A 15,508-nucleotide genomic window follows, 5' to 3' on the forward strand; every position below is an offset into this window, starting at 1 on the left:
CTGTCTTTTTTGAAAAAAAAATACTTGGGAATGTTCAATTTACAAGGTAAATATTACATGTGCAACGTAAGAAGTTGGTTAGATTAGTGATTTACGTAGAATTTAAAGGAATGGCGAAAGGTATTCTATTGACGGAAGAGTGACGGAAAACAATAAAGGTATTCAGTGAACAAAAGTTTTCTAATCGCTCGATCGTAACAAAAATTGGTCTATCTGAAAGTGGTACGGAATTTCATTAAATAGTGCCAAAAATATGGGATATAACGACCAACAAATGGGAACAGCAAAGTTACTTTGCGTCTTAAACGTCGAATAAGACACGAAGCAACCAGGAAACGATGTCCTGCTCATACATTTAGGCAGAATCGATTGTTCCAGTAACGAAGAGGCATATTGCGCGCATCTTGAATGAGTCACCAAACATCATGTGGAAGAAACTTCAAGGGAAGCCGAAACTGAACGCCACCAATAAGCAGAACCATCTCATTTTAGCCCGGCAATACATGGAATGGAGAAATGTTGTATTTTCCGGCGGAAAAAGTTCAATTTAGATGGTCCGGACTGTTACAGTTGCTATTGGTACAATTTAAGTCAACGGCATGTCGTGAAATCAAAGCGAAACTTTGGGGGCGGAAGTTTGACAGTGTGCGGAGCCGTTTCCTATCACAGCAAGCTTCTCATTTGTTTCATTTTCACCCGAATGAACTCCGAAAAGTATCTTCAATTACTGGAGGATGTCTTTTTTTCAGCAGGATTATGCATAGATCCACGTTTCCAAGCAATCAAAGGCATGGTTTGCTGAGAAGGACATTCCGCTTCTTGAATGACCTGCTGACAGTCGATTGCAATCCCATAGAGAACCTATGGAGAATCTTGGCCGAAATGGTCTATGCAAACGGATGACAATTTGACAACATTTCCAGCCTCAAGGCAGTAATTCAGGAATGTTGGGCTATAATCAATATGGCAACACTTTAAAAGCTGTCCGACTCGATTCCAAATCGAGTTTTCAAAGTGATCCTAAATGGAGGTGGACATACTAAATATTAGCTACCGATTGGACTCGAAATTTGCCGCACAAATTTTCTTTTATTGAAATTTTAGGATGCGGCTAAACGAATGTCCACCCTAATTTCACATATTTGAATTACTTAGAAAACAAAAAGGGAATTTATACTTTTTTTAGTAATATTCGATGAAAATGAACAATAATCGTCTTTTATGAGCAAAACTGTCAAAGAATTGACTTATTTTTAATAATATTGAGGTAAAATAGGGTGCGGCTAAACGAATGTCAACCACTGTATTAGAGTGTTGATAATAGGACAATGTCATCAGCGGGTGCTTCATTCTAATACTCTCCTAAAGTAGCCCACAATTTGGTTCACGGTCGATCGCACTTAGCATGATCTCATCTATTCGGATTGGGTCAACCTAGACTTCATCGTGCAAGAATCTACACGCAAATGGCCCGTAGTGTGCTGATATGAGGTCCACTCTTTCATTTGGAACGCTGGTATGGCACCTCAGAAATTGTCGTAGTTTATATAGTAAAAATAATTCTAATAATTCAGTGGTTGAACATCAAGTACAAAGACACCTGGAGTTTATTGATCTGCTCGAGGACCACCAGTAATATTGTCACTACAGGCTGGTCCAGCCCGAATTCCTGCATGTTGTTTTCGAAGTGCCGCATCAATATTCTACTTGATATGCTTTAGGATTGCCTTGCACGGTACATTGAGAACTATACACAGTTTCATGCCTCGCCAATTGTCGCATACTGTCGGATCGCCTTTCGCATGTATTATTATAAGGATACTGTACATCCAGTCGGTCGGTATAATTGTGTTACGAGATATTGTGGAACAATTTATATAGCATTTTGGCAGACACTGCTGTATCGATTTTAAGCCTCTCAGCATCAACGAGATCGACCTCCGGAGTATTGCTAATTTGCATACACTTCATGACTCCTACTGCTACGAATATCAGCTGCTAGTGGTAGTGGTTTAAAAGTGGTAATTTTGACTTGGAAGACGAAGAACGTTCCGGACCGCCAAAAAAGTTTGAAGATGAAGAATTGGAGGTTTTACTCGATCAAGATCCGTCACAAACGCAACAAGAACTTGCAGATAAACTTGGAGTAGCTCAGCAAACCATATCCGATCGTTTAAAAGCAATGGGAATGATCCGAAAGATAGGACATTGCACAATGGTCCAGTAGATGCATTTAGGTGGAAATTAGCATTTAGAGCTTGACAGTTATTCTCTAGACAAAAACTGTCCTAGACAAAGTTGTTACTCATGATGGAGCGCTCTTTTTTATGTTGTCAAAAATAGGGTGACCAAAATTGTCGATGAAATAAAAAATCTAACATTCTTATCTTTATGGATAGAGGTAAACATAGTTCGACAATGTTGTAGCACTAATTATTTGAGACATCTTTGTAGAACAAAGTTTTTCTCTATCTCTTGAAATAACCGATATAGCGCCTTTTTTTCTAAGTTACGCTAGGGTCACCATGAAAAAAACTGTTTTTTTTGCTCTAACTTTTATATTTCAAATTTTACATGAAAATTATCTTCGAAAGACTTTTAGAGCTTACTAATACAAACATTTTTCGATGCAGAACTTGTCAATGCAACTTTACTCAAAGTTTTTGATATTTCTTCCCAAATACACGCTCTTTTTCATTGTTTGTCATTGTTTCTGGGGCAAGCATAAAAAATGTTTGTTGACGGAATTTGAAAGAACAGATTTAACTCTATATAATATATGATTTTCAAAACTATGTTATTTTTTGTGTTTGAGTAAATTAAAATTGAAATCGTGAGTTTTTGGATGAAAACCCATCAATAACTTTGAGCAGGATTAAGATATTGACATGTTCTGCATCGCAAAGTATTGGTATTGATAAGCTCTAAAAGTCGCACGAAGACCATTTTGATGTAGAATTTTAAATGTAAAAGTTAGAGTAAAAACCCGTTTTGTCATAGTTACCCTAATGCAACTTAGATAGAAGGCGCTAAAAACAACTTTGTGGGAGATATATTTGGACAAAAACTGGCTTAGACAAAGTTGTTACATATGAAAGAGCGCTCATTTTTATGTTATCAAATATAGGGCGATCAAAATTGTCGATAAAATGAAAAATATAACTTTCTTATCTTTATAGATAGAGATAAACATAGTTCAACAATGTTGTAGCCCCAGTTATTTTAAACAACTTTGTAGAACAAAGCTTTTTTATATCTTTAAAAATAATCGATTTAACGCTTTTTTCTAAGTTGCATTAGGGTGACCATGAATAAACGTGTTTTTTCTGCTTTAACTTTTATATTTCAAATTCTACATCAAAATTTTCTTCGTACGACTTTTAGAGCTTATCGATACCAACATTTTGCAGAACTTGTCTATATCTTAATCCTACTCAAAGTTATTGATGATTTACCTAAAAACTCATGATTTCAATTTTAATTTACTCAAACACAAAAAATAACATAGTTTTGAAAATCACACATCATGTAGAGTGAAATATGCTCTTTAAAATGCTGCCAATAAACTATGTTTACGTTTGCCCCAGAAACAATGACAAACAAATGAAAAGAGCATGTTTTTGGGAAGAAATATCAATAACTTTGAGTGAAGTTGAGATATTGACAAGTTCTGCATCGAAAAATGTTTGTATTAGTATGCTCTAAAAGTCTTTCGAAGACAGTTTGCATGTAGAATTTGAAGTATAAAAGTAAGAGCAAAAAAACAGTTTTTTTCATAGTGACCCTAGCGTATTTTAGAAAAAAGGCGCTATATCGGTTATTTCAAGAGATAGAGAAAAACTTTGTTCTACAAAGATGTCTCAAATAATTGGAGCTACAACATTGTCGAACTATGTTTACCTCTATCTATAAAGATAAGAAAGTTAAATTTTTTATTTCATCGACAATTTTGGTCACCCTATTTTTGACAACATAAAAGCGAGTAATGAGTTACATAGTTGTTGTCTGAGACAGTTTTTGTTCTAGAGAATAACTCTAAATGCTAATTTCCACTTAAATGCTTCTTCTGGACCATTGTGCATTGGGTGCCGTATGAATTGAAGCCACGAGACGTTGAACACCGTTTTTCACGTGCGAACAACTGCTTCAACGGAATAAAAGAAAGGGTTTTTTTTGCATCGAATCGTTACTGGCGATGAGAAGTGGGTCCATTACGACAATCCTAAACGTCGGGCAACGTATGGATACCCTGGCCATGCATCAACATCGACGGCCGCGCGGAATATTCACGGCTAGAAGGTTATGCTGTCTATTTGGTGGGACCAGGTGGGTGTGGTGTACTATGAGCTGCTAAAATCGAATGAAACCATTACGGGGGACCTCTACCGACGACAATTGATGCGTTTGAGCCGTGCACTGAAGGAAAAACGGCCACAATACGCGCAAATACACGATAAAGTTATTTTGCAGCACGACAATGCTCGGCCGCATGTCGCGAAACCAGTCAAAACATACTTGGAAACGCTTGAAATGGGAGGTTCTATCCCACCCGTCCTATTATCCAGACATTACTTGGTCCGATTACTACCTTTTTTCGATCGATGGCCTGGTTGAACAGCACTTCTCCAATTTTGATGAAGTCAAAAATTTGATCGATTCGTGGTTAGCCGACAAACCGGCTGATTATTTCCGCAAAGGAATCCGTGAATTGTCAGAAAGATGGAAAAAAGTTGTGAGCGATGGACAATACTTTGAATATTAAATTTGTAAAATTTAACCTCCTGTATTTCACCTGAATCAACTAGTTTTGACGGAGGAGTATGTTTTTCAGTAAGGTTCCAAATCAGAAAACACGTTTTCATAAAATAGTTTTAGTATTATCAGCTAGTTTTACTGCGAAGTGATACTGATGATTTGCATACCAATCGTATTTGAAATTATCTAAAAATTCTTTGATATGTTGTATATTACCCCTAATCCTTCCCTAATCCTTAAATGCAGGGTTGCCAACTATAATTTGAAAAAATCAGGAAGAATGAAAATAAAAATCAGGATAAATCAGGATAGCTCATATTGGTTTGCCCGAAAAGTTAATGTCGATTTTTAGGAAAACAAAAACATCATTTTCAATCAAAGCATTTTAATTAATATTTATATCCATAGTTCTGTTTCACAATCTTTCGCCATATTTCACACAGCTTAAATCTTATATCCTCCCAGAACATGTTTCGTCGAAAACTGCTGCGAGCCATACATGTGAGAAACAGATTGCTTGGTAGTAGCTCATAATACAGAATCCATTCCAAATCTCACCAGTAACAGAGTATATCTTCCTTCGGGCGAAGACCGGATATGCAAAAAAGTTAATAAGCATGGTATGAATCCTCGCATAAGCGGAAATGCTAGTTTTTCGCCTGACTTTTCGATCGTTTATATTTTCCGAAAAAACTACAGCATGATTACAGTCAATTGCAGAGAAATCAATATTAAAATTTTCACTGAATTCATCATCCATGCTTTGGAATAAATCTGAGGATGGAATAAACAAATGAGGAAAGCATATCAGCAATGGATGACTTGTTGAATTTTTCTTAATTTTAAAAAATTCTTTTCAAAAATCAGAAAATATCAGGATAATTTCAGGAAAATCACGTTCGGGCCGGGCGATTTTTCGTCAAAGAAATTTTTTCCGACTTGCACTGTGCTCACGCGTATTCTAGAGCTTGCCAATCCAGAATACATTCAAGGCGTGTTATCCGGCATAGAAATCTTAATTTAGTACTACTAGTAAAAATGACGGAAGTATTACTATGTTGAGAAGGCAAAAGTTCCACTGGAAACGTTAGTGCGATCCAAGAAGAAGTTCAGGAAAATCAGGAAAATCAGGATAAATTGAGTGTTCGTCATGATATCAGGGAGCGTGCTAAAAAGTCTGGGAAATCCTGAAAAATCAGGAAGGTTGGCATCTCTGCTTAAATGGTTTAAATTAGCAAAAATGCGAAGCATGGTTATATACCCATACATATGTTCTGTGCATTTCTGTGCCTACCTAACCGTGCTTTCTATGCCGAGGAACGAGTGTAGCCGTGAGGTATAATTTTCATATACTACTGCGAATGAATCAGAGCGATGCAACAACATATTTGCGCACAGACCGTATCGGTGACTCCTCAATTAAAACTCTCTCCACTTTTTCGGGTGTTCTTCAACAACTATGTCGTCCAATTGAGCTTCATGTGGTGACCACATGAATTAACCACGTTTGAATTGCTTTAAGCATAGAGGACCGATTCTGAGCGGAGAATGTCAAAATGTCTACCGAAGTCTCTTTGTTTCGGAACCACTAAACGAATGCTTTCATGAAAGGCGCAGATGAGGAAGCCTCGATGTTCACCTGACCAAATTGTTATAGTGATGAAAAATGGAATCTCAAGATGACAACAGCGTTAGAGTTCCTGCAAAAAAAAGAAGATATTTTCAAGGATAATTCATCGCATTTGACACTTTGCGCCTCAATAGCCAAAAGTTCTTCATCTTTTTTATGTTGAAGAATTCTTCTAAAAACATCAATACATGGTATGTGAAAATGGTTTCTCAAACAAATTGTAGTCAATAGAACATTATTATACAGATTTTTTCTTCATACTCAAAATGCGGTACAAATTGATAAAAAGAAGGGACTATCAAAAATGGTCGAAAAAACGGTGCGTTTGGATTTTGAAGATTTTCTCAGCTATCTTTCGGACTTTTCTGTATCAGGAGACTCTTTGTTCTACTCATTATCGGATTCTAGTAAGTTTTGTGCACTGCAGTGCATTTCGAGTGTATTTACAATTATTCATTGCTGTCGGTTAGCTGACCAGATATTACTCTATATAATATGCAATCAGAGCGAACCATGTGTCAATCAATTGTATATTGAATTTGATCAATTTCCCGAAGGTACACATTTTGATTATATTAAAAAATGAACTTGGTTCGCTCTGACTGAGCCGATCCGTGAAAAATGTTTGACTCACAACTGTTAATTGATTGAAAAATACTTTGAAATTGTTCAGTCATAGTGAAAAAAGTGCCAAGTCTTAAAAAGTGCTTCATTGGTTCAGTCAGAGAGGACCATTTACATATACAGCCATTCCATGACAAACCGATATAATGGTTCTCATTTTTTCATCAATAGCGGTAATTCTGTTCTTTATCGCAAAACATTAGAACCATATTTTTTATTTTTTTTAAGGGTGCCATTTCCATTTGAAAGGTGGGTTTTTTCACTTTTTCCCAAAAATTGCTTTCTTAAAGTTAACCGATGGTTCGAAAAAACAATTTTCCCCCTTTTTTCCACTACAAAAAATCATAACTTTTGAACTACTAGACCGATTCAGAAGATGGACATATAAAATTGAAGCTTATGAGTTAGTTTTCTTCGAAAAAATATTACCTTTGCGAGGAATTTGGATTTTCGTTTTTGTAATTATTGATTGATTTAGTTTTTCAGAATTTTCTTGATTAAAGATAGAGGACGTTCATTTTTTTCCTGGAAAGCTGAGATTTTTTATATAATATATCCATAAATTTGACCCAAGTTCAAGCCCAATTATCATACATTCCACATCGTTCGAAATGGATTACAATTGGTTAGTATTTTTTGGCAACAGAATCCTAATCACTAAATGCACTTTAAAAATGACATGTTTTTCCATTGCAGCACTCATTTTAACTGTTCATGGTGAGAAAAGTGAGATTAGTAAGAGAGATATTCCCGCTTCCACAGCTCTTTGAATTCCACTCTCACGCAGAGATCTTTAACACCAAAATGACAGCTATAGTCCTGTCCACGGTGCTTGTCAAAACCCTTCGCTACTTTCTGGATAGCCCTCGAGAAATAATTCAAAATAAATTGATCATTACTTTATCGAGTTTCCATGGAATTTCAACTAAATGCATTACAACGTTAATACAATCTAACACAATACTCTTCCGTCTGTCAACATTTCAAGAATCACCGTGTGTTTTCCCATGCTTCTGCCGTCAATTAATCATATTGGTCCATGTCTGACAAATAGTCTACCAAACCGATACCATCGATTGGTCTAGTCGAGTGACTCACTCAGCAGACACCACATCTGGTCGAGTGGACAGCAAATTGAGATTTAGTCTACTCGAAAGCCGATTAGCGCTGGTGCAAATGTGCTGATTTGAACGAAAAATTTCATCTTGCCAGCTGCCAGCTGTCCATGGTGTTGGTACTATTTTCGGGTTGAAAGGTATCTCTAGTAATGCAGTGAAAGCATCTTTCTCAAGTGGGACAAACATTGAGATTGCTGTTTATCTCCGTTGCGGACTTCAAGAGTAACCAAATAACAATATACGTTTCAATATTGGTTACCCTAATGCACTGGACTAATAACGTGAAAAAAATATTGAACTGAATTTCATCCTCCGATAATGAACCGTAAACAATTAGTAAATAAAAATAGCAAGTTGCTTCTCTAAACCAACATTTTGTATCTCTTTTTAGACTAGTAGACAGTGAGATTCTGAATATCTTGCGCCAACGCTTTGAGGATTGTATGCTGTATGAGCAGCCCAACCACATGAAGAAATGCCAACCGTTTATGGATCAGTACGAGAAAGCAGCGGAAAATTGGTTTATTAAATGTATGTTATTGTTTGTTTGCAAACATTCCAATCAATCTCAATCACTAATTGCTTTCCTTCATTTCTCAGACGGTGATCTCGGAGGCTACGCAAACGCAAAAACCGCATACATGAAACAGAAACATCGCATGGTTTGGGAAAGACGCCACGGACCAGTTGGCTCCGGAATGAAACAACCGGAAGATGAACTATAGGACAAGTCATCGTTAAATGAATAGCAGCTGATGTGCACACAGCTAGTTGAGGATTTGTTATCTCGTATTGATTTATGTAAATATAAGATCATCCAATGCTAGAAAGCGATTCTTGGAAATTGTTGGATGATGAATCATTTAACCATAAATCATAAAATATAATTTATCATTCAATATGAGCTTGTCGTGTGACATGCAACCTGTCGTTCCATACACTATTCTACCTAGTTTTTCCGTACCCCGATCAAAAGCGTTTGCCATAGATTGTAGACATTCTAAATCACACTTTTTTTACTCTTTATGGTCGTAAGTGCACCCTTGGCCGAATGGTTAGCGTCTCACATTATCATGCCGGGAGTTCGGGTTCGATTCCCGTTCTGGCCGGGGGATTTTTTGGCAAAGAAATTTCCTTCGACTTGCGCTGTGGTCACGCGTATTCAAGAACTTGCCCCTCGGAATACATTCAAGGCGTGTTATTTGGCTTAAGAAATCTCAACTAAGTATTAATAAATGACGCTAGTTAATGCATACGTTGAGACGGCAAAAGTTCCACAGGGAACGTTAACGCCATTCAAATTCAAGAGGTCGTATGTCTTCTCTCAACCATCATAACAAAGGACTATACTAATCTTGTACTTTACTAGCTGACCCGGCAAACTTCGTCCCACCCAAAATTAATTTTTCGTTATCACATTCACGTTTTCTTACTAAACGCACGTTCATAGGTCCAATCGCGGAACTGTTCATTGATTGATTTTCTAATCTATCCCTTAAAATTACCTTTTCCTTGAAAATTCTTAGTACTTTTACCAAAACTCGTCCTTATAATATCAGATTATTTTCAAACACAATTCTCGTTCAAGATTTTTCAAACACTCGCAAATAATATGTTTCTCCGTTACATGGAATAAATGTTTGATACAGAAAATATGATAGCATAAAGACAACCCCAAAATCGAAAAATTCTTTCCTCGAGTTTTGCTCTTATCAAAACATTCGGTGATCCATTTTTATTTATATAGATAGAAGAAGATATAGGAGTGCGTTTTATCACATTAAAAAAAAATCAATTGTCATGTTTGATTGGAATATGTTTGGTTGAAATATGTGTATTATTTTCTCCATTTCGGAGGAGGGAGGGGTGTAATACCATCATAGAAACATTTCTCATATTCAAAAACCTTCACATGCCAAATTTGGCTCCATTTGATTGATTAGTTTTCGAGTTATGCAGAAATTTATGTTTCATTTCTATGGCAGCCCCCCTTAGAAAGGTGGGAGGAGTGTTGAACCACCTTAGAAATGTTTCTTGTCCCTTAAAACCTCCACATCTATGCTTCATTTGTATGGCAACCCCCTCCCCTTCAGAGAGAGAGAGGAGGAGTGTCTATTTACCATAGAAAAAATTCGTGCCCCCTACAACCTTCACATGCCAAATTCAGCTCCATTTGCTTGATTAGTTTTCGAGTTATGCAGAAATTTGTGTTTCATTTGTATGGCAACTCCCCCTTAGAGAGGGGGGTGGAGTGTCTAACCACCGTAAAAACCTTTATTGCATCCTAAAACCTCCATATGCCAAATTTGGTTTTATTTGCTTGATTAATTCTCGAGTAATGCAGAAATTTGTGTTTCATTTGTAAGGCAGCTCCCCCTTAGAGAGAGGGTGGAGTGTCTAACCACCATAGAAACATTTCTTGCACCCTAAAACCTCCACATGCTAAATTTGTTTTCATTTGATTGATTAATTTTCGAGTAATGCAGAAATTTGTGTTTCGTGTGTATGACAGCTCCCTCTTAGAGAGAGGGGAGGGGTCTCGAATTATCATAAGAACCTTCCCCGACCCCAAAAAACTCTTACATACCAATTTTCATGACGATCAGTTCAGTAGTTTACGAGTCCATAAGAATCAGACAGACAGACAGACAGAAATACTCAACAGACAGACAGACAGTACTCAACATTTACTCATAATGTTGGTGTAAGTAAAAAAATCAGACTTTGAATAACCAGTCAGTTCAATTTACTTATTTTTATAATAATCAGTTACATAAAGGAACAGCCCATTTTATCATTCGTTATCAATATAAACAATACTTTTCCGGTTTAAATGTTATCCAGCCGAAGATTTACGATTTAGATACAGCTGTTGTATAGAAATTTTACTGCAAATTCAGCCGTTTAATTTATTTTGCGAGCATTTATTTTGAGTACTTAACCCAAGTTCAATAAAACACACATATTTGATTCTTTGTATGGTAAACTAATACAACTAATCTTAAAATTTTAATCTATTTGAGTCTCTGGTAAATTAATCCAATAGTCATGTTTATCTATCGGTATTAAATCCAAAACTATTTTAATTATAATATCCTTTTGTGATTTTTGAAGCTGAAGCTGGTCAATGAAATTAAATGAAGGCTTTGAAACATTTTTTTTTTGGACAATATCTTCAATTTCTTCATGTGATGGTTAGTCCGTTGGAATTCCTTCCGAACGTATTTGATTTTATCAGACAACAACTGAAACTATCGACGGAGACGTCTTGACTATTATCTGAAAAGTAAATGCTAACGCTACAGACAAAGCAACCTGGTGATTACTTCTAGCTATACGAACGAATGTTCGTTGAAACGATCGATTGTCCGCATAAATAGACACAAGCCTTTTCCAAATGGACAAAATATGTTTTAATCCGCAACATCTCCTGGGATCTCTTTTTGTCGATAATATTCTTCAACTGGACAGATCATTCATTGGAAATTTGCATGGTTACGTTTGTAGGCCAAAAAAACAACAAAAATGGGTTTTCCCAAAACTAATGGTGTTGGTGATTACGTCTCCTATGCAAACATTGGCAGTACATGCCTTTGACCATACATACGCTTTTGATCCACGTTACCAACATTATTTCAATGTTCGACCTAAGCATCTGCACTTCCTGAAGAGGCCTTGGAAGCTGCCCAAAAATCATCAAAAGATCCCGTTTAGGTCACACAAAGAAATCATTCCAAGTCAACTCAAACGAAGATCTATTGACATAATTGCTCTTAAACTCCGATCCATCAATATTCCTTAAGCGAAAATCAGTTTTTAGGCATCAGAGGGATGAAGAAGAATTAACTCAGTTTTCTTGACTATAACCGTGAAGCAGAAAGCCTCGAAAACGAAATTTTGAGTGATATAGATATTTCTAGTGACGATGACATTGAAAATGAGTAAAAAGAATAGTTGTAGAATGCAAAAGAAAAGCTTCTAATATGTGTTTGGAGCAATCTGCAGTTTTTTTATGAGATAAAAAAGATGTAAATTCCATTTTTTTATTTTTTGAAAAAAAAAACACGAGTAAACCATATGAGGTTTAATCAATACATAATTTTATTTTTATAATCCATTGGATAAGGGCCACTTTTGCCATTGATTCAATAAATGCGTAATTAATGCCGGCAATGTGTATTTTGGCAAAGATTTTTTTTTTACATGAGACACTTATGCAAACAGTTGATCAGATTTTTAAAAACAACTACTTCAACAGAATTTAAACCAGTAGTAGCTGAAACTCAAATAACGATTTCTGCGTATCCGAAATTATTAGAACATTACACTTTAAAATAACGAAGATTTTGTCAATTGAGACACTTATGCTATAATTCAAATGACATGAGACATTTATGCAAACAATAGTACTGATACTTGTGAACCATTTACGCCATCACACCAAAGTGTCCCAATGACTAAATTCTTCTGTTATGATTTTTGTCCCACATTCCTATGCATTCAACGCACTGTGCGACGCCTTGTTTATACTCAATAAATTGAAACGGGCGTAGCTTAAATTGCAATATATTTTCATTTATTTCTTTTCACACTGTCCGTAGAACGATCGCTGCATTTGCTAATTCTGTTTCATAAGAACGTGCCCTGTTTTCCGATTTCGCACCATTACTGAAAGACGTAGTCCTACGAAAAAAGTCTCAGGAGGGTTGTGTCCGAGACACGACCGCATAGTTGACGTAGGATTCCGTTAGGCTGTCTGTTACATGCTGGTTTTGGATATGTTACAAAATTACATTGTTAAACTCTTTGATAGTGATTTGGTGGCCCTGAAAAAGGGCCGTTTTGTCTGGTTCCTAGGTATTGTTTGTTCACTCCATCAGTGTTCATAACCGAGTGAGAATGGTAGAAAGATGGTGATTAGTAATTTGATGGTGCGTATCACGATAAAAGATACCTAAGTGAAATGAGATGATGAAAGCCGCCCTCTGTGGCCCTGGACGAAGTGGCTCCAGTGTTATGTATGGATGAAATAAAGAAAAAAAACCTCATCAATGTAATATAACATAATTATCATTATCGAACACAATTATCAAGTTTTATCACCAGAAAAAACGGGTTATTTTTTTATAAGAGAAAATATATTTGAAATGGAAAAGATAATTTCATTTATAATTTTTACTTTCAGAGTGTTTACTCAACCCACTTCCATTTTCACTTTAAACTCAACGGAATACGATGTCACATGCCTCAATGCGAATTGGATATTGATATCGGTCATTAATATGAAATTTCATGATGCAACCAACATAAAAGTTCCAAATTTAAATTTTATTTATATTCTATCAAACATAAGTTCTATTCAGTTCATTAAAATATCATTCTTCAATGAATCCATCGAAAGATTCTTATTGGAACGAAAATAAAAAAAAACACTCATTCATCGCTCCCTACTTATTCGCCAGCACGTATGCAATCAACAATGCCCACGCTAGTTACAATGAGCACTATCCATTTGTGCGCGTCGTTAGTTAAACTATCGACCACGAAGGTATGTACATGCTGATTTCCCCCAGACACCTTGGATTTGAAATCTCTGTTAGGGAATACATGCCGGTGGAAACAAAAGCTCCCCCTACTTTCATGTAATTGCAATGCCGATTCCCCCCAGGCAGCTTGGTTTTGATGTCTCTGTTAGGGAATACACTTCGGTGGGAACAAAAGTTCCCTCTACTTTGATGTGCCGATTTCTCCGTACCTTCAATTTCGACCAATCAGAAAGAGTTATTTCCGTTTGGAGATTTTTGTGATTGTTTGCTAGTTAGTTTATATGATATTAATATATTATCAATTGTGATGAATTGTTATGGAGTACTCAGATCGATTGATGCAAATGTCTCGTAAATCCATCAAGAAATAACTGACCAATAATTGTAAGTACATGAGCCACCGCATGTGTCGTCAATTTCGACCAATCAGAAGTGGGTATTTCCGTTAGGATAGGGGTTGAGATTTTCCAATTTTTCGATGGTTAGTTTCATGATATATATAATTTTATTCAATCTATAAAATTGTTATGAAGTGCCGAAATAGATTGACACAAAAATATCAACAACCCATCATGAAATGACTGAGCAATAAGTGTTTGAAATTGGACAATTTTCACGTATGCTCTATCTTCGATTTTCAATTTGTACCCCAATATGTTCCCGAAAGACGTAATCCTACGTCAAAAGACGGGTGGGTAATGTCGGGGACATAACCGGAGTGACGTAGGACTATACAAAGGGGACAGCTTTTGTTAAATATATATTTTAAATATATTGTTTTATTTTCTTCTCCTACGTGAATACCTACCTATCTACCTGAAAAATGGATTAGTTTACTGTTTACTCTTTATGAATATGTTGATGGTTCTGAAAAGAACCTTTGGTGTTGTGTTTTTGTTATCACTCGATATTCCCATCTTGTTCGGTCAAACCTTCCTGTTTAGCTATTGCGTTTGCCACTCGCCATAGCTTTCACAGTTGGAAAATTTCTTCCCATCCAGCTTGTGACATGTTGTTCAGTAAATTACATTTAATGCGACGTGCCGGAGAAACACTTTGCCACTCACTGAAACTAATTGTTGCCTTGATGAGCGCCGAACCGAAGTTGCTCTGTTCTTGATGCGGGTTTTCTGATTGTCGTGAGCAGCTTTGCAAGCCAACTCGAGCACTCCGACGGCCGAAACTCTATAATCGCTGTTAGGTATACTGGTGCTCCGGCACCAATCCGTTCGGCCTAGTTACCCTTGCGGAGCAATCAGTGAATGCGACCAACAGGGAACTGGAGACCTGCACGGTTCGAGTGAGACTTTGCCTTTCCCTTAACTTGTCCTCCTTTGTTACGTCCACGATGCCGATGCCGTACAACCACACGGGTTTACGGTTTGAAAGAAAATAATATATTTTTTTGGGGTCCGCGTGTTTTATACTCTAGCGGTACACACAGACAAATCGGCAGACTCAGCCAGAGGGGCGAGTCCAACGAGACGAAGAAATGAGCGTTAAAAGGGAGCGATGGCAAAAAAAAATACATTCATTACGATTTGTTCGCTCGTTGGATTCACATGTAGGCTAAAAAAGGTCCTTTTCAGGATCACAAAATTATCTTCAATCTAAAGAGTTTATTGTTTTGTTATCACTCGATATCCCCATCTTGTTCGGCTAAACCTTTCTGTTTAGCGATTGCATTTGCCACTCGCCACAGCTTTCACAGTTGGAAAATTTCTTCCCATCCAGCTTTGTGACATGTTGTACAGTAAATTACATTCAATGCGACGTGCCGAAACGCCACTCAGTGTCGCATTGGAGGCGATTTTAACCTGTAATTGAACATTTGC

The 15,508-nt window shown here is 36.6% G+C and overlaps 1 protein-coding gene across 2 annotated transcripts in view; it reads left to right on the forward strand.

Annotated features, from left to right (window-relative positions):
* LOC129779097 (NADH dehydrogenase [ubiquinone] 1 beta subcomplex subunit 10) overlaps positions 1–9,026 on the forward strand; it is a 29,171-nt gene extending 20,145 nt beyond the window's left edge. For both annotated transcript variants that reach the window (XM_055786365.1, XM_055786366.1), the window contains exons 4-5: positions 8,519–8,658; positions 8,728–9,026. In XM_055786365.1, coding sequence (XP_055642340.1) covers positions 8,519–8,658; positions 8,728–8,852 — 265 coding nt within the window. In that variant the 3' untranslated portion in view covers positions 8,853–9,026. The remainder of the gene's footprint in view (positions 1–8,518; positions 8,659–8,727) is intronic.
* The last annotated feature ends 6,482 nt before the right edge of the window (positions 9,027–15,508 follow it).

Source organism: Toxorhynchites rutilus, chromosome 3 (genome assembly GCF_029784135.1).
Source record: "Toxorhynchites rutilus septentrionalis strain SRP chromosome 3, ASM2978413v1, whole genome shotgun sequence".
Taxonomy (NCBI): Eukaryota; Metazoa; Arthropoda; class Insecta; order Diptera; family Culicidae; genus Toxorhynchites; species Toxorhynchites rutilus.